At 56.4% G+C, this 27,679-nt stretch overlaps 1 protein-coding gene across 1 annotated transcript in view; it reads left to right on the top strand.

Moving 5' to 3' along the window:
• The window catches only part of WNT9A (Wnt family member 9A), a 29,680-nt gene extending 2,982 nt beyond the window's left edge, over window positions 1-26,698 (top strand). The window contains exons 2-4 of the mRNA XM_031015935.3: window positions 19,856-20,112; window positions 20,976-21,238; window positions 23,375-26,698. Coding sequence (XP_030871795.1) covers window positions 19,856-20,112; window positions 20,976-21,238; window positions 23,375-23,857 — 1,003 coding nt within the window. The 3' untranslated portion in view covers window positions 23,858-26,698. The remainder of the gene's footprint in view (window positions 1-19,855; window positions 20,113-20,975; window positions 21,239-23,374) is intronic.
• Window positions 26,699-27,679: the final 981 nt, after the last annotated feature.

The following is a 27,679-nucleotide window of genomic DNA, read 5'->3' as shown; positions in this document are numbered from 1 at the left end:
TAGACGCCGGGACTGCTTCTCTGCTGGGCCCAGACCCTCTGGATGTGGAGTCAGGGCTGGGCCTGGGTCTGGGGGCTGTTCCTGCCCAGCGGGGCTTGGACCCCCACCGCTGGCTGCTAGGCTGCCTGGCTCCCTGGCACCTTGCAGCCCTTTCCTTAGGGGTCCTGGGCTGGCTCGGGATGAGGGCTGAGGCTTCCCACTGGAGTTCTTTTTTAAAGACCCTGAGGCTGTTTTGTGGTGGTGGCCCTTGCAGTTTACATCACTCAGGAAACATTTGCAGGTTACTTTGGGGGCCACGATGGTGGGAGGCCAGGCCCTGCCAATTTGCCCCCTTCTCTGGGCCTCAGTAGCCTGGAGGCCTGCCTGGAGGAGGCATAACCAAGGCTGGCACTGAGGGATTGTTGAGGTGCCCCCGGCTGTGGCCCCAGAGCCAGCCATCGGGGCTGGAAAGGTGCTTGGAACTGGTCCAGAAGCCAGGCTGGAGGGAGTGACCACTGTGAATTGGGGGCCTGGTGGGCCTCAGGGCTGGCTGAGGCTTTTTGTTATTGGCCGTAACTCACGTCCTGTAAAATCCACTCTTTTAATGTATACAGCCCCGTGATTTTGAGTACCTCATTTGCCAGGCCATGCAGCTCTCACCACTGTTTAATTCCAGAACATTTTCCTCACCCCAGAAACCTCATACGCATTAGGCAGTCGCTGCCCGTTCCCCTCCCCCAGTCCCTGGCAACCACTCGTCTGCGTTCTTTCTCCACGGGTCTGCCTGTCCCGGACGTTTCCTAGAAATGGAATCCTATGCCGTGTGGCCTCCGCGCCTGGCTTCTCTCACTCAGCATCACCGTTGTAGCACGCGTCAGTATTGCCTTCTTTCTTACGACTGAGTTAGACTCGACTGGAAGACTCTCCGAGAGATTTTTTGACCGTTCATCAGTTGACAGACATCTGGATCGCTTCCACTGTTTGGCTATGATGGATAATGTTGCTGTGAGCATTGGTATGTGAGGTTTTGTGTGTGTGTGTGTTTTCAGTTCTTGGGGTACATAGAAGTGGAGGTACTGGGTCACATGCATGTGATGTTTTTGTTTTGTTTTATTGAGACAGAGTCTTGCTCTGTCACCCAGGCTAGAGTGCAGCGATGTGATGAAGGCTAATTGCTGCCTCCACCTCAGAGGCTCAACCGTCCTCCCACCTCAGCATCCCAAGTAGCTGGGACCACAGGCACAAGCCACTAATCCTGGCTAATTTTTTTAAATTTTATTTTTTGTAGAGATGGGGTTTTACCATGTTGTCCAGGCTGATTTTGAACTCCTGGGCTCAAGTGATCTCCCACGTCAGCCTCGCAAAGTGCTGGGGTTACAGGCGTGAGCCCCTGCTCCCCGCCTGCATTTAGGTTTTTGAGGCCCTGCCAAACCCTTCTGGATGCAGCATCTTACATTTCTGCCGGCAGTGCAGAAAGGCTCCTTTCTCCACTTCCTCGCTGACACTGGTTTTCTGTTTTATTTTCTACCGCAGCCATCCTAGTGGGTGTGGAATGGCACCTTGTATGGCTCTGACTGCATTTGTCAGGTGGCCAGTGGCGCTGAGCATCTTTTTGTGGCCTCATGGGCCATGGGTCTTCTTTGGAGAATGTCCATGCAGCTCCTTTGCCTGTTTTTAGTGGGGCTGCTTGTCTTTCTCCTGTTGAGTTATGAGAACTCTTTATATATTTGGATTTCTCCTTGGACTGAGAAGAACCTTGTCTCTAGACCTGTGAGCCTGTGGGCGCTCTTACCCCTGCACAAGGAGCCAGCGACACCCTGGCAGCCCCACTGGGTGGGTGGGGGCAGCCAGGACATCCCCCGTTTCCTAGAGCCTGGTGTGGGGCAGTTCTGGGTGCTCAGGGGACTCAGAGGAGGCTGCGGAGAGGCTGCTGTCACGGGCGTGGGGAGGGTATGTGTTTCTCACATTAGTGCCAACATCAGACCCCGCAGGGTCCAAGAGGGAGGCTGCTGGCTGTGGGCATGACATACCCTGCCTGGTCCCATGGCTCTGCCTCTCTGTGCATCAGGCCTGGGGCACAGCTGGCTGCCTGGACGAGGGGCACCTGTGGGTCCCTGGCAGGGCTGGAGAAGGAGTGGTGGGCCTGAGATGTGGAATCATGGGGCTGTGTGGTGGGCAAGAGAAGCCTGGGAAGGAGCTGGCAAGAAGGCGGCGTCTGGGGTGACCCCATGGCTGGGGCCTGGGTCGGGTGCTCTGAGCACTGTGGGCTAGGGGGTTTGGGAGCAGCTGAGAGCTCAGGCTTAGGTTTGGGCAGGCGCTGTCCTGGAGACCCACCCCCTCCAACAACTTAGGACACCCCAGGAAGCATGTGGGGCCTGGCATCAGGAAGAAAGGCCACACAGAGTGCTCTGGAGGGCCAGAAGGGCAGGGAGGAAAGGGGCCAGGCAGCTGCCTTGTTTCGAGAGATCGTGGAAGTGGCTCAGTGGGGCAGACCTCAGCAGAGGGCTGAGAGGAGGGGCCCTGGGGGCCAGGGGACTCCCTGGGGACTTCTTAGCATGGAGAGGAGAGGACAGGGCCAGTGGAAAGTCGGGGCATTTCTCAAGGACTCCTGGACTGGGACCCCGTGGCCAGTAGAGGGACCCAGGTGCTAGGCTTCCCTGACAGTGGGGCCGTAAGTGGGAGGGTCTGGAGTGTCAGCCTGATGGCCCCTGCAGGCGCTGGTGGCCTTCCTCCTTCCTGCTCTGCACCCAGGGGCCTTGGAACCCCCAGCCTCTCCCTGCCCCACCTGCTTGGGGGTCCTGACTCCCTGGAGGGTGTGGAGGGTGTGTGGTAAGGACGGAGCAGCAGTGCCTGGCCTGCCACAGCTGAGGGAGCAGATGTCCTGTCCACAGCCGGCGGACGTCTGGTTGGGGAGACAGCTGGCCTCATCTTGCTCCCACCCTGCTGCAGGCTGCAGAGGGCCCCAGTGCCTGCCCTGGCCTGGGACCTTCCGCCGGCTGCTGGGGTGGCCCGGGCTGGGGGTGCCCTGCTCTGGGGTTTGGCCATCAAAGAAGCGTGTGGGTGACTCTTCCCCTAGGAAAGAGCACACAGGCACGGATACCTCCTGGAGGCTCTGGACCCTGGGGCAGGGAGGAGGTGATGCCTGTGGGAGGGTGGGGGCTGCGGGAAAGCGACACCTGTTGACAGGCCTCGGTCGCGCCACCTGATCCCAGCTGCGGCACGGGCTCCCTTTGTGCATTGTGCTGGGCGGTGGGGTCAGGACCGGTGCAGTTGTCTGGGACCAGGGTGGCTCCCGTGGGAGTGTCTGTGGGACTGGGGACTGAGCCAGGCCCCCAGAACCCAGAAGGCCAGCCATGAGTGGGGGTTCCCCAGACCCCATGCCTTCTGGCTGGAAGTTGACCTCTGATGGGGCCGATCCCGAGGGTCGGGTGAGGCCCTTGGGGCACAGTGGTGCCATCTCCCCTGTGCTCCCAGGGCCTCGCCTGTCCCTTGAGGTCGGCCCCAGCTGCTGCTTCTTGCAGGAAGCCCAGTGACTGCCCAGATGCCTCCTTCTCTCCCTGCATGCTCAACTCTGGGGTTTGCCAGGAGGGTCCCCGTGGAGTCTCCTCAGATGCATCCTTCTCTCCCTGGTTGCTCAAATCTGGGGTCAGCCAGGAGGGTTCCCATGGGGTCTCTTCAGATGCATTCTATTCTCCCTGGTCGCTCAACTCTGGGATCAGCCGGGAGGGTCCCCTTGTGTTCTCCTCAGATGCATCCTTCTCTCCCTAGTCGCTCAATTCTGGGATTGGCCAGAAGGGTCCCTGTGGGGTCTTCTCCAAGCTGCATTCTGTGTGCCCCCCTATCCCAAGACTCCCTCAAGCCTGAGGCTCTCCCTGCCAGAAGGATCTGTGTCACTCATTCACCTGGCAGCCCAGCCCCGGGTCCTACAGGACCCTGACTCTGGCAGGGCTGTGTCTACACTTGTGGCCAGACGTAGTGCAGTGCAGACCTGGCTGCCAGGCTGCCGCACCTTCCCATGTGTGGACGATAGGCCAGGTGTTGATGGCCCCACCAGAGCAGCCATGCGGAGTGCAGCCCCGGCGGGGACGTGACCCTGGTTTTCTTTCAGGGGTCATATTCAAGCACATCCGTGGTCCAGGCCGGGCAGGGTGGCAGGTGGCTGGGGATGGTCTTGCTGTGCCTGCTGACCTGGGTGGCACTGGGCCACCCCGGCTCCGTGACCTGCAGCCTGGGCCCTCCCTGGAGCCTGTTGCCCTCCCGGCATGGTCCTGGCTGGCTGGGCGCCGCTGCCCGCCAGAGGAAGCCCAGCTGTCCAGCTGGCAGTTGCAGCACCTCAGGACCGGTGGCCGGATGGGACGATGGAAAAAGGCAAGCCGCAGGCTGCATTTGTTTTTTTTAGCAATACCTGAGGTCAGCGCAGCCAGGGGAAGTGGGCTGGAGGTCTGGCCCAGGAGGAGCTGCTGCCAGAGCCTCCCAGAGCTGGAGAACGTCAGGGCCGGCATCCCTCCTGGCCAGATGGGGACAGAGGCTGCAGCCCTGGAGTCACTGTGGGGTAGGGAGGGGAGCCAAGCGGACTTTGGGATGCTCCCTCTGTGACACCTACAGGAGAGTGAGCTCCAGAAGGGATGACAGTGTGGGAGGTGACGCTGGTGGCCACTGGAAGGTTGCGTGGCTCTCCCTGTCCTGCTGACCAGTTGTGTGGGTCTGCGGCTGTCTGGGAAGGCCATGGGGGGCTGTGGTCACTGAGCACAGAGGCCTCTTGGAAGCTTCTGCTCTTCACCTTTCCCCCGGGGGTCCTGCATGCAGCCTTGGTTGCCTGTCTTGCAGCCCACAGACCAGCCATGCCCCCTCTGGGGTCCAGGACCCTGCCCTAGAAAAGGGCAGTCAGCCCAAGTAGCCTGGGGGAGCTGGGCTGGCCTCTGTGGTCTGGTTTGGGGGACCCCATGGATGCTGCAGACACAGACAGGGCAGGGCTTATTCCAGGGGCTGCTGTGGGACACGGTGCTTTCAGCAGGGTGGAGGGGGGTGTTTCTCTCAGGCCCGAGGATGCCTCACCTGGCAGGCACCTGGGCATCTGCACAGGCCACCCCTGCCATCCTTGCGGCATGTGCCCCACCTCCTCCTGGGTGCAGCTGGGCCCTGGTGGCGTTGCAGCCCTGAGGGACACAGCAGACGTGCTTGGGCTGGAAGCTGGGCTCGGGCTGGGTTGATTTGCAGACCACGGGGAGGGTGGAGAGTTGATCTCAGCCCCGGTTTCTCACTGCTAGAATTTGTTTTGATTTTGTTTCACACAGAAATTAAACGCTGTCTGGCAGGACTGAGGTTTTGCTGGCGGGGCATTGTGGCTTCTGGAACTGCAGTCTCTTCTCCCTCTGCCCCAGCCTGGGGGAGAAAGCTGGGTCCAGGTCAGGGTGGCTAGACCTGCTGGCAGGAGGCAGGAAGGTCGGAGGCCGGCCTTGGTGATGTGTGCTCCCTCCGTAGGACTTCCTGTCTGTCGTGCTGGGAGCTGGAAGGAGCCTGTGGCTTTAGGGACCTGGCAGTGTGGGGTGGCTATCCCTGTGTGTCTCGGGTTCTCTCTGGGGACAAGGCCCGTTTAGCTGCCCTCAGGCTCAGGGCAAGGTGTCTTGAGTGTCTGGGTTCTCCCAGGGTGGCCCGATCCCCAAGCAGCCAGGACATGGCAGCATCAGGCCTATCCCGAGGAGCGGGGGGCCGTCCCCAGACTCAGCACCATGTGTGCTAAGCTCCACTCCTGTGGGGCTGGGGAATGGTCTCCGCTGAGCTTCTGCAGGGGTTAGTGCTGACCACCGCAGTCAGCTTCCAGGGCTCAAGGAGGTGGCTGGGTCACCGCTCCCTGGAGCCACCTCCCCCATGGTTCCTGAGACCAGCACTGTCTGCGGCCCCATCTGCAGCGTGGAACTGTTCTGTGTGCCCTGTGGCATGGCAGCCGCAGCCACGTATGGGTGTTGAGACGTCTTCCTTCTCTCCAGCTGGCCTGTGTCCTCCTGCATGGCTGCACCTGGAATGACAGTCAGAGGTGGGAAGTGGCTGGGGCTTGAGGGGTATGGGTGTCCCGTGGAGCCGTCGTCATTCGGGCCCTTCACCGGGGAGAGCAGTCATGAACTGGGGCTGCCGTGGGCCTGGCAGGGGTGCAGCCAGGTCAGAGGCCGCTTTCAGGTCCCAGCCCTGCCTCTGCACTCACAGGCTGCACGGGCTGCTGCACTGTTTAATCCCCTGAACCTCAGTTTATTGCCGGTGTAGCAGAGTCAAAAACACACTCACCAGGTAGTTTAGGACATGAAGACATGAGACACTGGAGAGCATAGATGCCCGTTTTCAGCAACAGGCCCACAAGACTCAGAGGCTTTTCTGCTTGAAACAACTAAAGCTGAATTTTTACATGGATCTTATGTGTGTACATGCATGTATATGTATGTGTATGTGCATGTATGTGTGTTTGCATTTGGATGGACGTGCATGTGTGTATACATGTATGCATGTGGGGGGTTGTGTGTCTGCACGTGCGTGTGCATGCATCTCTATCGGTCTACGGGTTCATATGGGTGTGTCTGTGTGTACACATGAGTGTATGGGTGTATCTGTGTGTGTGGGTGTGTTCATTCCTGTGGATGTGTGTATGCATGTGTCTGTGTGTATGGGTTTATGGGTTCGTATGGGTGTGTCTGTGTGTGTGTGTGTGAGGGGGTTTGTGTGGGTGTGTTTGTTCCTGTACATGTGTGTATGCGTGTGTCTGTGTGTATAGGTTTGTATGGGTGTGTATGTATGGGTAAATGTGTGTGTGTATGCGTGTGTGTGTGGGCTTATGGGTTCGTATGGGTGTGTGTGTGTACACATGTGTGTCTGTGTGTATGGGTGTATCTGTGTGGGGGGGTTTGTGTGGGTGTGTTGTTGTCTTTGTGCATGTGTGTGTGTGTGTATTTAACTTTATAAGTGTCAAAGAGCTGATGAAATGGTTGGTGGGGATCCCTAGAAATAGCAAGAATAGATGCTGAACAAGAAAGTGTGAGGTTGGTTTGGTCTCATGGAATGAGGGTGCATAGTAAAGGCCAGGGCCCGCTAAGGAGAGAATACTCAGAGGAGACCCTCCCACAGTCCCAGGTGGCCCCCCAGGGCAGGGCACAGCCACCATGTGTGCGCTGAGGCCTGAGTCACCAACGTGGTCCCGGGCCCTGGCCTCATGCTGGGTTTTGGGTGGCCTGGCTCTGGGACTGCAGGTGGCCGTAGAAGCCTGGCTGGTGTGCACATAACGAGATCCTTTCCAAAATCTGTGCTACTGTCCTGGGGCTGCTGTCAGGCACCACAGACTGCCTGGCCTAAAACAACAGGACTTCTGTCTCAGGTCTGAAAGCCAGAAGTCTGAAATCACAGCGCCCGCAGGGCCATGCCCCTCTGGAGGCTTGAGGGGAGGGTCCTTCCTGCCTCTGCCAGCTGCCAGTGATGGCTGCGAACCGTGGGGCTCCTTGGCTGGTTGACTGGCCACTTTATGCCCTGCTTCCATCTTCACGTGGCCCTCTCGTCCGCCTCTGTGTCTTCTCCTTTTTCTTGTAATGACAGCCTCCACTGGCTCTAAAGAGCCCACCGTGTCTGGGATGATCTTGCCTTCAGATCCTTATCTCAGTTATTTCTGCAATGCCTCTTATTCCACATAAGGCCCCTGACTCAGGTTGCGTTAGACGCATTTGGTGGGGGACGCCGTTCCACCTACTGTAGTACCTTTATCCTCTCCTTCAACTTGTTTCTGCCAACTGTTTCCTCAGTACAGTGAGCAGCCCAGGGTCAGAGCTAACCAGGCCTGCACAGAACACACAACGGGGGCCTCGAAAAGACAGCCGCAGCCCAGGAAGCGGAGCAGCGGTGCTGAGTGCAGCGGCTCTCCTCACTCTGCCTCTAGGAAGGAAGACACTTGGGGATGGCTGCGAGGCTCGGGAAACCACAAAGACTGACCCAGCAAGTTTGGAAAAACCAAATAGAGCTAGAGGGGGAAAAAAGTAAGTAATGGCCTGATTTAAAAGCAGATTAGAAACAGCTGAAGGGAATTAGCACACTGGAAGATAGGTCAGAAGAAATTACCCAGAGTATACCAGAGTGGCGGCAAGATGTCAGACAGAGGGCAGGACACCTCGGCGACACGGGGAGGCCATGCCAGAGGCAGCCGAGAAGGGTGCGGGAGTGGGACAGGGCTGATATGTATAAGGGGAAAGGATGAGAGTTTTCCGAAATTGAATAAAGCTGTAAAGAAGCCCAGTGTCTTCCCAGGCCAAAGGAAAAATAAGTTCACCCTGGAACATGACACATTAGAAGCACACAGCATGCTGGGCACAGTGCCTCGTGCCTGTGATCCCAGCACTTTGGGAGGCTAAGGAAGGAGGATCACTTGAGTCCTGGAGGTGGAGGCTGCAGTGAGCCAAGATAGCGCCACTGCCCTCCAGCTTGAACAGAGCAAAGACCATGTCTCAAAAAAAAAAAAAAAAAAAAAAGACTGGGTGCAGTGGCTCATGCCTGTAATCCCAGCACTTTGTGAGGCTGCGGTGGGTGGATCACCTGAGGTCAGGAGTTTGAGACCAACCTGACCAACATGGTGAAACCCCGTCTCTACTAAAAATACAAAAATTAGCTGGGTGGCCAAGTGCAGTTCCTCACTCCTGTAATCCCAGCACTTTGAAAGGCCAAGGTAAGTGGATCACCTGAGGTTAGGAATTTGAGACCAGCCTGGCCAACATGGCAAAACCCCGTCTCTACTAAAAATACAAAAAAATTAGCCGGGCATGTTGGCAGCTGCCTGTAATCCCAGCTACTTGGGAGGCTGAGGCAGGAACAATCGCTTGAACCCAGGAGGTGGGAGTTGCAGTGAGCTGAGATGGCGCCACTGCACTCCAGCCTGAGCAACAGAGCGAGACTCCGTCTGAAAAAAAAGAAAAAGAAAAACTGCACAAGATTGAAGACAGAGAATCATAAAAGCCATCTGAGAAAGAAGAATACAGATGAGGCATGAGGACACCAACAAGCTGGCGCCGACCTCAGGAAGTGGAGGCCCTGCTGCATAACAAGATGCAGGAAGGAGTGAGGGCAGAGCGTGGGCTCTGAAGGTGCCATGGAGGGAGTGCTGACTGATAAAACAGTGTCTTGTTGGGCCCCCAAATGGAGGTAAAGCATGCAATTAGCACATAACTCAGGGCGGGAGAGTCGATGGGAATATGTTCTCTGGCCCTGTGCTGCCCAGGTAGAGAAGGCACTGACCAGCATCAGGCTTAGGTAGGTCACAGACACATGGTATAGCATTGAAGGTGACTGGAAATTACAGAAAATACTGTGCAACTTCAGATGAGCAGAGGGAATATGTGGAATAACAACAACAACAACAAAAACCCAAAAAGAGGAAAAGAGGATGAAAAAACCCAGGACAGGCATGGTCAACAGAAAGGATGAGACAAGAGGGTAAACTGAGGCTCCAGACCCTAGGGGATGAACTGCTCCTGGCGAAAGCCTGGGTTGATTGGAGTGTGGTTAAGGGCTTAGTCTAATTTCCCTGTAAGAGACACTCCAAGGATGGAGGATACAGAATGTTAGAGGAGGGGAGAGAACTCACCAACTCAGAGGGCTTAGGGCACAGAAGGAATCTCGAGAGAAGAAGGAGGAGAGGGCCACATGGTGAACCAGGCTCTGCAGCATGACCTGAATCTGTGACTTGGTCTCTATTTGGCAGCCTGAGATTGTGACTCAGGCTCTCTATGGCAAACAGAAACCTAGGCTGTTACTGGGGTCACGGTCCCCACTATAGTGAACTGGAGCTGTGACTCAAGCTCTGTATGTGAACTGAGTCTGACTCAGGCCCTGTATGGTGAACTGAGGCTGTGATTCAGGCTCTGTATGTGAACTGGGGGTGTGATCTGGGGTCTGCTTGGCAACCTGAGGCTGTGGCTGGGGTCATAGTTTCTGCTATGGTGAACAGGGGATGTGACTCAGGCTCTGTATGGTGAACTGGGGCTGTGACTCAGGATCTGTATGGCAAACTGAGCTGTGACTCAGGCTCTGTATGAACTGGGGCTGTGACTCAGACTCTGTGGTGAACTGAGGCTGTGACTCAGGCTCTGTATGGTGAACTGGGGCTGTGACTCAGGCTCTATGTGGTGAACTGGGGCTGTGACTCAGGCTGTCTATAGTGACCTGAGTCTGTGACTCAGGCTGTCTATGGTGACCTAAGGTTGTGACTGGGGTCACAGCCCCCACTATGATCAGCTTGAGCTTACCTGAGGCTATGACTCAGGCTCTGTATGGTGAACTGGATCTATGACTCAGGCTTTGTAGAGGTCACTGAGGCTGTGACTCAGGCTCTGCGTCGTGACCTGAAGTTGTGACTGAGGTTCCAGTTTAGGAGCAACTGAAATGATGACAGTGATAGCTTTAAGTGCACATTTTAGAAGAGGAGAGAAACTAGAACGCACAGTACTGTTGAGAAGCTAGAGAGAGAACTACAGGCCAACGTGAAAGGAAATAGAAGAAGACGTTGGAAATAGTGCCAACAGTAATTACATAAGAGTAGACATGCTGTAGAGATGACAGCTCACTTCTTGGAAATATCTGAGACTAATCCAGAAAGATGAGGCTCATTGCATTAAGTTTCCTGTCTAGGGGAATCCCTACAGATTCTTCAGACAAAAACAGGAGAAAGCAATTAATAGATTCATGACAATAAATCTGAAAATTTAGATGAAACTGACAAAACCAGAAAAGTAATAGAAACTAAGTCAAGATACAGAAATATTCATTAATCCTATAATAATTAAAGAAAATGGGGCATTGAGAATATAAAGTGCAGCCACATTGGAAAACATCTGAGTTCCCAAGGGATTAAGCACAGAGTTTCCCTGTGACCCACCAGCTCCACTCCCAGGTGTATACCCAAGAAAAGTGAAAACATATGTCCACACAAACACGTGTGTGAATGTTCATAATGGCATCAGGTATGAAAGCTGGAAAATGGAACAACCCAGGTGCCTCTCAGCACATGAATGGATGAGTACAACGTGTTCCATCCACACAATGGAATAAGATTCACCCTTAAGAGGAGGGATGTTCTGACACAGGCTGCAGCCCGGATGAACCTCAAGGACATTGTGTTCGGTGAAATAAGACAGCCACAAAAGGTCAATGCTGCGTGATTCCACTTAAATATCCAGGATAGGCAAATCCATCAAGACAGAAAGCGGATCAGGGCTGGGGGAGTTTCTGAGGAGATGGCAGGCCCTGCGTCTGACTGTGGTGATTGTTGCCTGTATCGGTGAATTCACAGCGAATCTTGCAGTGGGTGAGTTTGTTGTGTGTGAGCTGCAGCCTGACCCTGCTCCACTGTGCTTGGCTCTGTGGTGCCATTGCATGTCGAGGGTTAGTAGCAGCCCTGTCACAAGCACGTCCTTTGGGGCCATTTTTCCAACAGTGTGTGCTCACTTCCTGTTTGTGTGTCACATTTTGGTAATTCTTGCAATATTTCAAAATTTCTCATTATGATTATATCTGTTGTGGTGATCTGCGGTCAGTGATCATTGCTGTTGCTATTGTAAGTATTATGGGGTGCCGTGAGCCGTGCTCATGTAAGACAATAAACTTAATTGATAAACGTTTTATGTCCTCATTGCTCCACCGACAGTCTATTCCCCGTCTCTCTCCCTTTCCCCAGGCCTCCCTATTTCCTGAGACACAACAATATTAAAATTAGACCAATTAATAACCCTACAGTGGCTTCTGAGTGTTCAAGTGAAAGGGAGAGTCGCACGTCCCTCACTTTAAAGCGAAGAATGATTAAGATTAGTGAGGAAGGCATGTCCAAAGCCAAGACAGGCTGGAAGCTGGGCCTCAGTTAGCCAAGCTGTGAATGCAAAGAAGTTCTTGAAGAAAATGGAAAGTGCTACTCCAGTAAACATACAAATGATAAAGTGAAACAGTCTTATTGCTGACATGGGGAAGTGTGAGTGGTCTGGATAGAAGATCAAACCAGCCACAGCATTCCCTTAAGCCAAAGCCTAATTCAGAGTAAGGCCCTAACCCTCTTCAGTTTTATGAAGGCTGAGACAGGCCAGGAAGCTGCAGAAAAAAAGGTGGAAGCAAACAGAGGTTGGTTCACAAGGCTTAAGGAAAGAAGCGGTCTCTGTAACATAAAAGTGCAAGAGCTGTTGGAGACGCTGCAGCAAGCTCTCCAGCAGATCCAGCTAAGATCAATGATGAAGGGGGCCACAGTAACAACAGATCTTCAGCGGAAATGAAACAGCCTTCTACTGAAAGAAGATGTCATCTGGGACTTCCATAGCTAGAGAGGAGAAGTCAATGCCTAGCTTCAAAGCTTCAAAGGACAGCGTGACTCTCTTGATAGGGGCTAATGCAGCTGGTAACTTTTAAGTTAAAGCCAATGCCCATTCACCATTGCAACAATTCTATGACTGTTAAGAATTACGCCAAGTCTACTCTGCCTGTGCTCTAGAAATGGAATAACAAAGCCTTGATGACAGCACAGTTGTTCCCAGCCTGGTTTACTAAATATTTTATGCCCACTGTGGAGACCCACTGCTCAGAAAAAAAGATTCCTGCAAAGTGTTATTGCTCATTGGCAGTGCCCCGTTCACCCAAGAGCTCTGGTGGACATGTGCCAGGAGATGTATGTTGTTTCCATGCCTGCTAACACAATGTGCATTAATTCTCCAGCTCATAGATCGAGGAGTCATTTCAACTTTCAAGTCTTATTATTTAAGACATTTCATAAGGCTGCAGCTGCTATAGACAGTGATTCCTCTGATGGATCTAGGAAAAGTCTATTGAAAACCTGCCGGAAAGGATTCATCATTCTAGATGCCTTAAGAACATTCATGATTCATGGGAGGAGGTCAAAACAGCAACATGAGCAGGAGTTTGGAAGATGTTGATTCCAGCCCTCAGGGATGACTCTGAGGAATCCCAGACTTCAGGGGAGGAAGTCACTGCAGATGTGGTGGAAGCAGCAAAAGAATGAGAATTGGAAGTAGAGCCTGGAAATGGGTCTGAATTGCTGCAGTCTCATGATAAAATGTGAATGGATAACGAGTTGCTTCTTATGGATAAACAAAGAAAGTGGTTTCTTGAGATGGAATCTACTTCTGGTGAAGATGCTGTGCACATTGTTGAAATGACAACAAAGGATTTAGAATTGATATCAATTTAGTTGATAAAGCAGTGGCAGGGTTTGAGAAGAGTGACTCTAATTGTGAAAGCAGTTCCACTGTGGGTAAAATGCTAGCAAGCAGCATCACCTGCTATAGAGAAGTCTTTCATGAAAGGGAGAGTCCATTGATGTGGCAAACTTCATAGTTGCCTTGCTTTAAGAAATTTCCGGCTGGGCGTGATGGCTCACGCCTGTAATCCCAGCACTTTGGGAGTCCAAGGCAGGCGGATCAAGAGGTCAGGAGTTCCAGACCAGCCTGGCCAACATGGTGAAACCCTGTCTCTACTAAAGATACAAAAAAAAAAAAAAAAAGACATTTCCACAGCCACCCCAAACTTCAGCAGCCACCACGCTGACCAGTCAGCAGCTACCAGCATGGACGCAAGACCCTCCCCCAGCGAAAAGATGACAACTCAGTGAAGCTGAGATGATTGTTAGCCTTTTTAGCAGTCCAGTGTTTTTAACTAAAGTATATGTATTATTTTTAAGACATAATGCTATTGCTCACTTAAAGACTGTAGTGTAAGCATACCTTATAGAAGCACTGGGAAACAAAAAAACTCATGTGATTTGCTTTCTTTATTGCGATGGTCTGGAACCAAAGCTACAACATCTTCAAGGTGTGCCTGTGTATCTCAGTAAAACTGTTCAGAAAGAAAAGAAAAAAGAAACTGGATCAGAAAGGAAGTCTTTTTGCCGAGAATAGCTCAGTCCTTAGATGGCTTCATGGCCAGTTCTTCAGAACAAACAGTTAAGAAGATACAATTCTCATCTGATACAAACTCTCCTAGGAAAATGAAACAGAAGACCCCTCACACAGGCACTGAAACTCAGTGGGAAGAGCTAGAGAGAAGAAAATCACAAACACAGACGTGAAAATCCTAGGAAGACACTATCGGAAGACATCTAGCCCCACAGAAAAGGATGGAGCCCGTCCTGGCCAGGTTGAGTCCAGGAAGACACACTTCCACAGAACATTGGTCAGTTTCTGTAGCTCACTGCAACAGTGAGGCTGCAGTGAGCTGTCATTGTGCCACTGCACTCCAGCCTCGGTGGCAGTGTTAGACTCTTCCTCTAAGAAAAAGGAAGGAAGATGAGAGAAGAGTCATACCTCAAAAGATGTAGGGACGACATTTGATAACATTAAATATTCATTTATGATTTTTTTTTTTTTTTTTGAGACGGAGTCTCACTCTTGTCACCCAGGCTAGAGTGCAGTAGCGTGATCTCGGCTCATTGCAACCTCTGCCTCCTGGGTTCAAGCGAGTAGCTGGGATTACAGGCGTGCGCCTCCATGCCCAGCTAATTTTTATATTTTTAGTAGAGACAGGGTTTCACCATGTTGGCCAGGCTGGTCTCGAACTCCTGACCTTAAGTGATCCTCCCACCTTGGCCTCCCAAAGCATTGGGATTACAGGCGTGAGCCACTGCGCCTGGCCTCATTTATGATTTTTAAAGGTTCTTAGCAAACTAAGAACCAAAGGGCGCCTCTGTGGCCGGAAACGATGTTTGGGCGTCGGGCTTCATGCTGAAATGTTGAAGGCATTCCTCTGAAGATGAAGAACAAGACCAGGATGGCGGCTGCCACCTTTATGTAAACCGGGGTGATGCAGGCTGGTTTTTTGGTTAGTTTGTTTTTAGATGGTCTCAGTCTGTCACCCAGGCTGATATGTGGTGGTGTGTCCGTGGCTCACTGCAGCCACCACCTCCCAGGCCTGTGCCATTTGCTGAGTGTGGAGCGAGTTCCGTGGATTCTGGATAGGCCATCTGTGCCCCGGCACAACTCACAGCTGTGTGGGGAAGAACGTGCTTCCTCCATCTTTGGGTCTTTGCTTGGTCCGGTGCAGCCACAAACACGCGCACGCACATGCAGCCCTTGCTGAGCTTATCCACCCACTGCTGGGCTCTGCTTGTCCACTGAGCACACCTGGGGCGCGACTCGGCATGGATTCACATAGGGTGGCTGGCTGCTCATGGACCACGTGACACGCCACAGAGCGTGTGGATCCAACGTTCCCAGCTGCTCTCCTGCTGTCTCCAGCACGTTCCTATAACAAGGCTGTGTTGAATGGCGTACTGGGAAGGTACAATGCACGTGCAGGCTATGCTTCCAGAAAGATGTGATTATATCTGTAATTGTCAGGCATCTTAGTTTATGCAGGCTGCTATGGCAAAACACCACAGCCTGGGAGCTTATAAAACACAGAAGTATGCTGCTCACAGCTCTGGAGGCTGGAAGGCCAAGGTCAAGGTGTGGCAGATACTGTGTCTGGTGAGGTCACTTCCTGGTTCATAGACAGTGCCTTCTCACCATGTCCTCACATGGCAGAAGAGGCAAGGGTCTCTCTAGGGTCCCTTTTATTTATTTATATTTTATTTTATTATTATTTTAACCACAGCTCACTGCAGCCTTGACCTCCCAAGCTCAAGTGTTTCCCCCACCTCAGCCTCCTGAGTAGCTGGGACCACAGGCATGCACCACTGCGCCTGGCTAATTTTTAAATATTTTATAGAGACCAGGTCTCACTATGTTGCCCAGGGTGGTCTTGAACTCCTGACCTCGAGTGATCCTCCCGCCTTGGCCTCCCAAAGTTCTGGGTTTACATGCATGAGCCATCGCACCCAGCCTGGGGTCCGTAAGGACACTAATCCTGTTCATCGCCTAATCACTTTCCAGAGGCCCCACCTCCTAATGCTACCACTTTGATGGTGTTAGGTTTGACCATATGAATTTGGGGAAGACACAAACATTCAGACCACTACAATGGATTATTTTTAAAGTTTCCTAGATATGTCAGTCTGGAATTCCAGCCGTGGAAGAGTGTCTCCCCGTGTCCTTGACGATATTCTCATCAGACATTTGATTTGTGCTTATTAATTAACAAAGCATAATGTATCAATATAGTTTTTTTTCTTGAGATGGGGTCTTGCTATGTTGCCGGGGCTGGTCTCCAGTTCTTGGGCTCAAACAACCCTCCCGTCACGGTCTCTGGAGCAGCTGGGAAGGAAGGCACAGAATGTCTTAGAGTGGGGCTGAGTGTCGGCTCATGGGTTTGAAGAGCCAGTTGGTTTCCTTCCCTTGGCCTGTGGGTTTATACCCTTTGTCTGTCTTCAGTCGGTTCCTTTGTTATTGGTTTATAGGAAGAGATATGCATCCAGACACACACACACACACGTGCACAGCGCCGGCCCCTGGTCTGGGGTGTGAGTTGTAGGCATTTGCCCCAGATGTAATTTGTCTGTTGGTCTCTGGACTCTGCGCTGCCTCTTTTTTGTTCTTTGCTATGCAGAGATTTTTATACTTTTCAGTAGTCAAATATATTCACTTTTCAGTGACTTCTGAGTTCTGAGTCTCACGGAAGAAAGCTTCTCTGTTCTGATGTTGTGTTGGGAACCACTCCTCCCTTCTTCAGCCCTTCTGTGGCTCTGTTGTGTGGCAGAAAGAGAGCCCCACCTGGAAGCCCTGCCTGTCAGGAGGGTCTGGGCCCCCTCTGCTGGGCCCAGGCTCTGAGATCGCCCATCCTGTTCCCCAGCATGCCCTGTGGTGCCTGTGGTCTGCCTGTTTATCCTCAGACCTGCACCCCCTGAGGCTGTGAGTCCCCTCAGTTGGCTGCATGTGGAGCCCACCCTGACAATGAAGGAGGCATGGGGCAGGGGTTACCCAGGGTGGGAGAGGTGAGGGGGCAGGAGCTTAAGAAGGCCATGGCCAGAGCAGCACAGAGTTCAGTGACTACTCCAGGGAAGGGCGTAGCCTTTGGGCCTCAGGCCATCCCTTGCCACTGCTGGGCTGGGGCAACCCTCCCTCCACACCCTTCTGCCAGTGCCAACGGCCCTCCCTGCCCACCCTGCCTGGCCTTGGATCAGGGTCAGTCACCCGTGGCTGCGTTTAGGGAGTTGCCTCTGATAGAGGGGTGTCCTGGGGCCAGAGGGGAGGGCAGCTGCCTGGCAAGTCTCCAGGTGTAGCCACACTTGCTGCCCTGCTGTCTGCCTGCTTCAGGGGTGCCCTAGGGAAGGCTGGAGGACTCAGCTAGTCACCATCAAACCAGCTCTCAGTGCCCCGGCGTGCTCGGGCCTCACACTGACCAGTGTGGGCAAGGCGGTGGGTCACAGGGAGAGGGCAGGGCAGGCTGATATCCTTGACAGGGAGGGAGGGGTGGCTCTGGTAGATGGGGCTTCTCCCCCTCCTCCTCCTCCCCTGCCCTCTTCCCTTCACCCTCCTCCCCTTGTCCCCTCATCCCCTACCCTCCTCCTCTCCCCTTTTCCCCTCCCCCTCTTCTTCTTAGTGCCCTCCCTCTCCCCTCCCCATGTCCCCTGTCCACACCCACAGTTGGGTTTTGCAGCTTATGGAGGGCCCATGCTGGCCTGGCCGTAGGGGTTTTCTGGGACAGTGGCTTGGGGCTCGTGGGTCCTGGCAGGTCCAGGCCTGGGGAGGCACAGGTGGGAGGCTGTCGTCTTCCTGAGGGCTGTTCTGGTCACAGCTGTGGCGTTCCATCTGGGGATGGAGGTCTCCACCTGCAAGCTGCCCTTGTGTGTGAGGTGCGGCTCTCCTGGCCTTACTCCCCGGCCTGCCTCCTCTCCTAGCCCTGCTCTGTGTGCCCAGCTGTCCTGGGACATCCCATCCCTAGCCCTGGGGCTTGGAGGTGTCTGTGCATGGATGCCCACAGTGCCGCCCTGTGCTCCTGTCCTGACCCCTAGGGCATTTGAGGGGACCTGTCTGCACTGCCCTTCCTTCCCTCACCCAGGCCTCTTCGAACCTCAGCCCACGGCAGTGTCCAGGCTCGGAGGACTGGCTGGTCCCTCCTGTCCTCCCCATGGGGCCCACTGTGCTGCATGGGGCCCGTGCCTCTGGGACCTTGGGGATTTGCTAGAAGGGCCCTTGGGCTCCTCCTCTACCCACTCCCTGGCAGCCTGGTACATGGGTGTGTGTCCTGAATCCTGGGCACGGCCTCCCCAAGTGAAGACCCCCTCTGCGGCACCTCTTGGTGGTTCACTTACTGGTGGGGGGCCGTTGCAGCTCCTTCTGCAACTCTGGCTCAACTCCGAGGGCTCATGGGTGCTCGGGCTGGCTCTGAGCATCCTGGAGAAGCAGACTGCAACTTAGGGGGCAGGACATCAGCTTGGCCGGGCAGGGTATCTCAGCACGCCCACCAGGCAGGTGGCTCCTGTGGAGGAGCTGTGGGATCCTTCCTGGGGCCACTACCTGCTCCTTCTGTGGCCTGCGCCTGTGGCCCTGGAGGCAAGTGCCTGTCAGTAGCCTTGGGGTTACCTATGTGGCCTTGCCTTTGATGGGGTGTGCTAGGGAGCCTCTTGGGCCCCTCCCCTCCATACCGTTGGGCAGGAGCTACTCCCTCGGGGTGGGTGGCAGGGTCTAGCAGGGCCATGTGAGGGTGTGGGGGGAGCCTTCCCAAGCTGGCACCCCAGTGGCTCCCAGCACATCCTGAGTCTGCCGTTCTCTGCTGAGGTCTGCTGGGGGTGGGTTGGGCGGCATGTGTCCAGTGATGCTTTCAGGAGGGGCCTCCAAGCCCTGGCCCTGTCCAGGTGGGTGCCCTCCTAAGGGCTGGAGGGCTGAGTCTGGCTTGAGTTGGCCGTGCCTGGGGCCCCTGACATTCAGTCCACCCATGTGGGGACACTGGGCTGGCAAGTCTGACACAGAGCTGCAGAGCATGCTCGGTCAGTCCCAGGACAGGTGACATGGGGTCGGGGTCAGGGTTTGGGGTTGAGGGCTCTTGACTCGATATGGGCTGGGCTGGGCCAGGGCGGGGTGTGAGGGAAGCCTTGTGAAGTCAGCCCAGCAGCAGCAGCAGCAGCAGGTGAGCCAGCAGCTGGCTGGGGGGAGGGGGCACCCAGTGGGGTGGAGCCGGGTTCCTGCAGCAGTTGAGGTTGGGGATGCGTCCTCAGTGCTGGGGACTGGTGCAAGGCCTCGTGTAAAGATGGAGGGTGGTGTGCATCAGCTCAGAGGCGCCCAGGGGTGGCCTGTGGGGATGGGTTAGCTGGGGTCTGTCCTGCAAAGGAGGATGTCCAGATTTGGTGAGGTGAGAGGGGTAGAGTGTCAGAGAACCAAGAGCTGCTTCCCAGTGCCACACCCAGGTACTGAGGTGGGGAGACCACAGCTGGAACCTGGGGACATACGCGTAGACTGCAGGAGTGCTGGGAAGCTGCAGGGGGCCACAGGACTGTAGACATCCCAGCAGGTCATGGCAGAGGGTAGGGGGACCTCAGGTGGGATCCCGCGGGTCAGCTGGGGCCAAAGAGGGTGGAGGATGTGGCAGACGCCCATCAGGCATAGCTTGGGATTCAGGCTCCGGAGCCTCCTCCCTGCCCACAGCCCTAGGTGGGGCTGTCCTCTTGCTTATGTTGTGTGTGTTGTGGGGGTCTTATCTGTCCAGCGCAGCCAGAGTCAGCTAGACTCCCTGAAACTGTGGGGGTCGAGTCGGCAGCAGAGACAGCCCTGTGGTCGCTGAGACCATGCTCGCTGGAGTGGGGGCCATGGGTGTGCAGGGGGCCAAGGCCCTTCTCACCTCCCCCTCCCCTGCCTGGCTCATCCTGGATTCTTTCTGCCCCCTCACCCCCGGATGGACACGCCTGTCCCCTGTACCCTGGCCACCGAGACACCTGGCCAGGCTCCAGCAGGGCTTCCTGGGGCCGGGCTCATGCTGGCCTCTCTGTGCCCAGGCTGACGGGCAGCGAGCCCCTGACCATCCTCCCGCTGACCCTGGAGCCAGAGGCGGCCGCCCAGGCACACTACAAGGCCTGCGACCGGCTGAAGCTGGAGCGGAAGCAGCGGCGCATGTGCCGCCGGGACCCGGGCGTGGCGGAGACGCTGGTGGAGGCCGTGAGCATGAGTGCGCTCGAGTGCCAGTTCCAGTTCCGCTTTGAGCGCTGGAACTGCACGCTGGAGGGCCGCTACCGGGCCAGCCTGCTCAAGCGAGGTGAGTGTGGCCGGCCTGGCCCTCAGGAAGGCCCCAGACAGGTGGCAGCCCAGGCCTTGTCCATATCCCAAGAGGCCCCTCTTAGGCTGCGCTCCTGGGGACACCGGGCCCAGCCTGCCCAGAGCTCCTGGGCCTAGGCCCTGGAAAGGGCAGCCCCTGGACCTCCCTGAGTGCTGCCTGCCCTGCCCTGCTTTAGGCACACGCACAGTCGTTGCTGGTGGCCAGGGCATGCTGACTCGGCCTTTGACGGGGCCCCAGGCTACCTGGGGCTGCCCTGACAGCCCTCGGCTCATGCCAGATGGCCCAGTGCCCAGTGGGCTATGCCTGTGCAGACTCTCTTCCTGCCCCTCCCACCCTCATGAGGGCTCTCTGCTGCCTTATTTCAGCCACCCTCCCACCCAGCCTCCTCCCGCCCCCTCCCAGGGGCTCTTCACCGCCTATTTCAGCAACCCTTTCACTTCAGCTTCTGGAGTAGCTGGGGCTGCAGCCGTGTGCCACCGCACTGCATGAGCTTGTTTAAAAATTGGGGACCCAAGGCCCAGGGCCGGGCAGGCCTTGCCAATGGCCCCATGGTGAGGCTGGGAGGTTTGAGACCCTGATGGGGACTGTGACCACGGAGCCGGAGCCACAGCCATGGCGGGCTCTGGTTTCTCCCCCCCAGCCAGCCCTGCGTCTGGGACACCCGGGCATTTCCTACCCTGTGGTGGCCAGGGCACACCCACACCCTGTCCCAAGTGCAGCACCAGGAAAGATGCTCTGAGCCCCCACATGGGATTCATACTCTTGGGGTGATTTGGCTGCAGGACAGTGAAGGGGGAACTCTGGGCAGCCTGGGCTCACTGACCGGCCCTTGCCAACCCCAGGCTTCAAGGAGACTGCCTTCCTCTATGCCATCTCCTCGGCTGGCCTGACGCACGCACTGGCCAAGGCGTGCAGCGCGGGCCGCATGGAGCGCTGTACCTGCGATGAGGCGCCCGACCTGGAGAACCGTGAGGCCTGGCAGTGGGGGGGCTGCGGAGACAACCTTAAGTACAGCAGCAAGTTCGTCAAGGAATTCCTGGGCAGACGGTCAAGCAAGGATCTGCGAGCCCGTGTGGACTTCCACAACAACCTCGTGGGTGTGAAGGCAAGTGGGGTGGGGCTGGCGGGGTGGGAAGGGAGGGCCAGAAAGAGTGTCAGGGGGTTGGGGGTGGGGCGTGGGACTGGGGGCGGGGCTGCAGCAGGGCAGGCAGGCACACAGTGGAGTGGCCTCCTGTAGGAGGGTGGAGGCCGTGCAGCGCCAGTCATGGTCCTGGAGACTCTCGTGCCCATAAGGCTCCCTACCCACCAAACGGGGCACTAGCCATGGAGAGGTATCCCAGGTTCTCTCTAGAGGGGTACCCCATGTCTGCCTGCAGAGGGGCCCCCACGGTCCCTGTGGGGCCACCAGGAGGGTGTCCTTGGTTAGGCAGTCTAACCAGTATCATGGCACTGTGGGCCCCACCTGTCAGCCAGCTGGCAGGCTTGTCACGAAGATCGGTGGGAGGAAGATGTGCCCCCCACAGACCAAGGTGGGAGGCATGGTGGACAGGGGATCCCAGGGAAGGGTTAGGGGTGTGGAACCCACTCACCCAAGTCAGGAGAGTCTTGTTCTGCCCCACCAGCCCTCTCCGTGTCCAGGCCTCTATTCTGAGAGACAGAATCCCAACTTAAAGACTTCGAGGTAAAAGGGCTCTCTCTCCTGAGCCCTTCCAGGGGCCACTGGCTGTTGGGGTGGCTTACCCGGGGTGACCCTGGCTCTCTGGTCATCCTTCATTCTACCTGCAGCCTGTCAGTGCTCAGGTCCACATGTCTGGGGGAGTCTGGGCTGGACCTGTAACCCCACTCTGCACAGAGCCCCCAGCATCTCTGCAGTTCCTGAACAGGATGGGCAGGGTTGACACCTCTATTGGAAGCTGAGGGGCATTTCTCCCTCCTGCCTTCATCTTCACATTTGCCAGGCAGGCTGGGAATGTAGAGCCCCAGCCTGGAGAGGGGTAAGGTAAATAGAGCCGGCCCTGCTCTGAGCCCCACTTGATTGAGAAGTCAGAGTACCCAATCACCAACTTACTACAGGATCAACCTCCCCTGTTTGGGTCTCTTGTGCCTCCTTCCGCCTTCTTGGGCAGGGGAGAGCCTTCGAAGGCAAATTCAAGCCCCAAGCAAGGCCCTTTCTTTTCCTTTGTGTATGACCCCCCTTCCCCTCTTCACCGCTTTGTAAGAGATTAATGAGAAGTCGGAACATGAAGGTGCTCCATTAGCTCCACAGAGCCTGGGTCAGCGACATTTTAATTAAATTGGTCCAGGTTTCTCTGCAAAGCATCATTAAATGTGACTCTTCGGTTGCCGGGCCAGAGGTGGCTGGATTTCTTAATCCTCCTTGAGCCGGCCCTCCTGGGGGCTGCTGGCGTGGGAGCAGAGCCGCCTGGCTCGGGTCCCACCTGGGAAGGGACCTCCCCACCAGGCCTGTCTTTGCAGGTGGGGCCCTAAGTCCTGGGAAGGGACAGGCCCAGCCAGCCTTCTGTGGCAGCCCCCAGTATGGATTGTGGGTGCTTGGCCCTCCCTGCTGAGGGTGAGGGGTGCACCCCCCTCTGGGGCCAGCCTGGACACTCTCCTGCAGTATAAGGAGCTCTCTCTTCCCCAGGAGCCCCTCTCCCCTGCAGCGTGGGCCTCCCTGCTCCTGCAGTGCCTTCACTGGCCCCCCAGCAGGCTGACCCTCAGCACTGGTGGGTTGGGGGTCGCGTCTGCATGTGCGGTAGCACCTGGTTCCCGATACTAGGGGTAGGGAGGTTGCGGTCAGCTCAGACATACACCACTAGATGAGGTCATGTTTGTCCTCACCTGTCCAGCAAGCTGTGTGCTGAGAGCAGATGTGAAGTCCTGGCAGGACTGGGATTATGGGAATGGGGGCAGAAGGTCTAGCCCCTGCTGAGGGCAGCCCCTGACGCAGGGTGGACATCAGGCAGGAGCCTCCCGTTGTGGAGATGCAAGGGTGGCCACCCCGGGGGCTGAGGTGCCGGCCCTGGAGCCTCTGTCTTGGGCAGTCGGCAGCCTGGAGGAGGTAGGACAACGCTGCAAGCCGGGAGACTGAGCTGGATGTGAGATGTGCAGTGGTGACGCCCGCCGGCAGGGCCTGGGCCTGGGTGGGGGTGCGGGGTCCCTCTGGGGGTCCGGGGCAGGGTCTGCTCACTGGGCCCACCTGCACTGCCCTCACACTGCCCTCCCTCCCGCACCCTCCTGCCAGGTGATCAAGGCTGGGGTGGAGACCACCTGCAAGTGCCACGGCGTGTCAGGCTCATGCACGGTGCGGACCTGCTGGCGGCAGTTGGCGCCTTTCCATGAGGTGGGCAAGCATCTGAAGCACAAGTATGAGACGGCACTCAAGGTGGGCAGCACCACCAACGAAGCTGCCGGCGAGGCAGGTGCCATCTCCCCACCACGGGGCCGTGCCTCGGGGGCAGGCGGCAGCGACCCGCTGCCCCGCACTCCAGAGCTGGTGCACCTGGATGACTCGCCTAGCTTCTGCCTGGCTGGCCGCTTCTCCCCGGGCACCGCTGGCCGTAGGTGCCACCGTGAGAAGAACTGCGAGAGCATCTGCTGTGGCCGCGGCCATAACACACAGAGCCGGGTGGTGACAAGGCCCTGCCAGTGCCAGGTGCGTTGGTGCTGCTATGTGGAGTGCAGGCAGTGCACGCAGCGTGAGGAGGTCTACACCTGCAAGGGCTGAGTTCCCAGGCCCTGCCAGCCCTGCTGCACAGGGTGCAGGCATTGCACACAGTGTGAAGGGTCTACACCTGCACAGGCTGAGTTCCTGGGCTCGACCAGCCCAGCTGCGTGGGGTACAGGCATTGCACACAGTGTGAATGGGTCTACACCTGCATGGGCTGAGTCCCTGGGCTCAGACCTAGCAGCGTGGGCTGAGTCCCTGGGCTCAGTCCTAGCTGCATGGGGTGCAGGCATTGCACAGAGCATGAACGGGCCTACGCCTGCCAAGGCTGAATCCCTGGGCCCAGCCAGCCCTGCTGCACATGGCGCAGGCATTGCACACGGTGTGAGGAGTATACACCTGCAAGGGCTGAGGCCCTGGGCCCAGTCAGCCCTGCTGCTCAGAGTGCAGGCATTGCACATGGTGTGAGAAGGTCTACATCTGCAAGGGACGAGTCCCCGGGCCTGGCCAACCCTGCTGTGCAGGGTGAGGGCCATGCATGCAGTGTGAGGGGTCTACACCTGCAAGGACTGAGAGGCTTTTCTAGCACGTCGGGGCGTACAGTTGGAGCAGGGTGCCGGGGGTCCTCTGGGTTGGCTGTCCAAGCCCTGTGTCTCCCCCTCTCCAGGACCCAGAGGTGGGGGTTGGCTCTGGTCTGGCGTATGCAACCTCTCTGCTTGTGCCCTGGGCCTCAGCTTCCTCCCTCTGACCCGAGAGCATTGCACCAATGCTTTCTGAGCTTTCTCCCATCCCTAACACACCAGTCCCTGGGAAGCGGCTCCCCATGCCAGTCCATTGGCTTTCCCTCCCCACCTCCTCTGAGGCATGGGTGGCAGGTGCACCTTGGTGACCATGCAGCCTCCATGTGGGCCACCCGTTGGGGACTGGCCTGGCCCAGGCTGCCCCAACACCAGCACTGTCTTCAGAGATTCAAACCACTAGAAGAGGACGCAGCCTGTTGTGCACTCCCAGGGCCCGGCCGTGCAGGTGCCCAGGCTCGGGGGACACTGCCGACCTCTGACGTTGAGCACTTCTCTTTGGAGTAAATATCAGTGACTTTTAAATTATTATGATTATTTAACTAATATAATAATTATTATTTTCTCCATCCCTGCCACCTCCCCGGCTGCAGCTCCCCGCTCTCGGCCAAGCCCCAGTCTGGGAGGGCCCCGCCTTCTGTCCCTGACATATTCCCTCCTAACCCTGCCTCTGATCTGCTTAGTTGTTTGAAACCACTAAATCGAGATAGATGTGTGTAGTTAAGGAAATACAGTGAGCTGCGTCTGGCCACAGCCCTTGGGGCTTCTGGAAGCCAGCTCCCCCAGCCCCATGCCAGCCAGCCACTGCCACGTGGTGGGCCAGCCGGCGGCCCCTGCCCTGCACCCTGTGGGCAGACTGCCCGGCCTCCAGGCAGCTCAGTGCAGATTCTCGAGCTGGGGGTGGTGGGGAGGGGCGGGCATGGTGAGGGGGCAAGGGCAGCCCTTTGATTGGTTCATGTCATGTCATGAGGAAGCTGCTTGCTTTGTGTCACTGGGGGACAGATTGGGACAGATGCCGGCGGAGGCAGTCTTGGGCTCGCATCTGGCCATGGAACGCCGTGCTTTATGGCCCTGCAGTTGTGTATGCTGGGGACAGGGTGACCTGCACTGACCTGGCTTGGTTTGAGGGTGTAGTGTGTGTGTGTGTGTGTTGTGAGAGTGTGTGTGCTGACGTCAGTGTGCATACGTGTGCGTATGTTGTGAGTGCGTGTGTGCTGGCGTGGTCATCGTGTGTAAGCGTGTGTTGTATAAATGCATGCTGGCGTGGTCTGTGTGTGTGTGTGTGTGTGTATGTACTGGCATGGTCAGCTTGGCCGTGCTGTGCTGTCAGTGGCATGGCGGTGCCTTAGGTTCCCAGAGCCTCTCGCCCTGGGCTCCGTCTTGTGGGTGTCCTGATGGCTGTGGGCTGGGTTCTGGGTGGGTTGCTGGTATGGATACAGGAACTACTGAGTGAATAGGTGTCTCAGAGCCCTAAGGGTCTCCAGAAAGCCGGGGTGTCTGTGTTTTTAAAAGAAAACCTATTTATGTTGCTGTGGGTCTCCGCCGTCCCTGTGTTATAGTACATAAGAACCTTTATTCTCCTGTGGTTCAGAGAGCACCCCAACATGTGCCTGCAGCTGCATCCCCGTACCACAGTGTGGGTGCAAGACGCTGGGTTTGTCCTTTGTCTGGTGAAGCCTGGCTAGAAGGGGTGGGGGTGGTAGCCCCTGCCCTCTGCAGTGTCCGCATCCACTGGTCCCTGAGCAGCATAGCTGGCCACACCCTCATGACACGACAAGACTGTCACTCAGTCACTATTGGGTCTATGAAGGGCGTCAAGTCAGAGGAAGGTTTTTATTTTTAATCAAATACCACATTTAGCTCTATGTCATAAATATTCAGAAAAGTATTTTTTTAAACAAGGCAGACCAAAAATGTCTGCTAGCTGGTTGGTTTCTATACAAATATATATTCGAATGTCTTGCTGGATGAAGAGGCCGCTCAGCCGGAGCCTCCTGTTTCATGCGCTTCTCTTCTGAGGGGCAGTAGAGGAGAAAGGGCTGTTGGGAGGGGTTCAGCCCGCTCCTTGGCCAGGGGATCCCAGCCACCGTCTCTGCACCAGGCCCTGCCTTGAGGGACCTGGACCCCCAGGTAGCTTCTGGCCAGGTGTGGGTGGGTGGGAGGGGCCCTGTCTGTGCTCCGAGTCTCCGTGCGTGCAATGATTTCTCTACCTCATCTGTGTGGCCCGTCCCAGAGGGACTGTGGAGAATGTATTTATTTAACAGCTTTGTGTCACAGAACAAGAAACAAATGGAAACATTAAATAAATGTATTTTAAATTATAGCCTCATCTCAGTCTGCTGCCTTCACAGGGGCTTCTGTAGGCCTGGGACGAGGAGGAGGGCCTGAGGAGGAGGCCTAGGAATTGGCCTCTGCGAAGAGGAGGACAAGAAAGAGGGTTGGAGAGGAGGTGGGCTCGGGGAGGTGTGCCTGGGAAGAAGGAGAAATTGGGAGGAGGGACCAGGGAGGAGAAGGAAGGGGGAGGTTTTGGGGAGAAGGGGTATCCACGAAGGAGGACCCTGGGGAGGAGGAGGAACCTGGACAGGAGGAGGGCCCTGGGGAGAAGGAGCACCCTCAGGAGGAGGAGGACCCTGGACAGGAGGAGGACCCTGGGGAGGAGGGCCTGGGGAAAGAGGAGGACCCGGGGAGGAGAAGGGCCCTTGGGAAGAGGACTTGGGGAGGAGGAGGACCCTGTGGAAGAGGAGGGCCCTCGGGAGGAGGAGGGCCTTGGGGAAGAGGAGGGCCCTGGAGAGGAGGAGGGCCCTGGGAAGAAGGAGGACTTGATGAGGACAGCCCTGAAGAAGAGGAGGACCTGGGGAGGAGGAGGGCCCTGGGAAGAAGGAGGACCTGAGGAGGACAGCCCTGAGGAAGAGGAGGACCTGGGGAGGAGGAGGACCCTGGGGAGAAGGAGGATCTAAGGAGGACCTGAGGAGGACAGCCCTGAGGAAGAGGAGGACCTGGGGAGGAGGAGGACCCTGGGGAGAAGGAGGATCTGAGGAGGACAGCCCTGAGGAAGAGGAGGACCTGGGGAGGAGGACCGTTGGGAGGAGGAGGACTTAAGAAGGAACCCTGGGGGAGAAGCCCCATCTCCCAGCCACATTTGGCACCTTTGTTGGGCAGGCATCTCCAGGCTGCGTGTATGGCCCCAGCTGACCCTATTCTCTGTGCTTCCCATGTCCAGGCTGGAGAGCCTGGGGTGCCACAGGAAGCCCTGTCCAGCCCCGTCTTCTCAGACACCTAGCTCCATCCCACTCCTGCCCACAGC

The sequence above is a fragment of the Gorilla gorilla genome, chromosome 1 (genome assembly GCF_029281585.2).
Source record: "Gorilla gorilla gorilla isolate KB3781 chromosome 1, NHGRI_mGorGor1-v2.1_pri, whole genome shotgun sequence".
Taxonomy (NCBI): domain Eukaryota; kingdom Metazoa; phylum Chordata; class Mammalia; order Primates; family Hominidae; genus Gorilla; species Gorilla gorilla.
The sequence above is the reverse complement of the archived record's forward strand: the minus strand, read 5'-3'. Positions and strand labels throughout refer to the sequence as shown.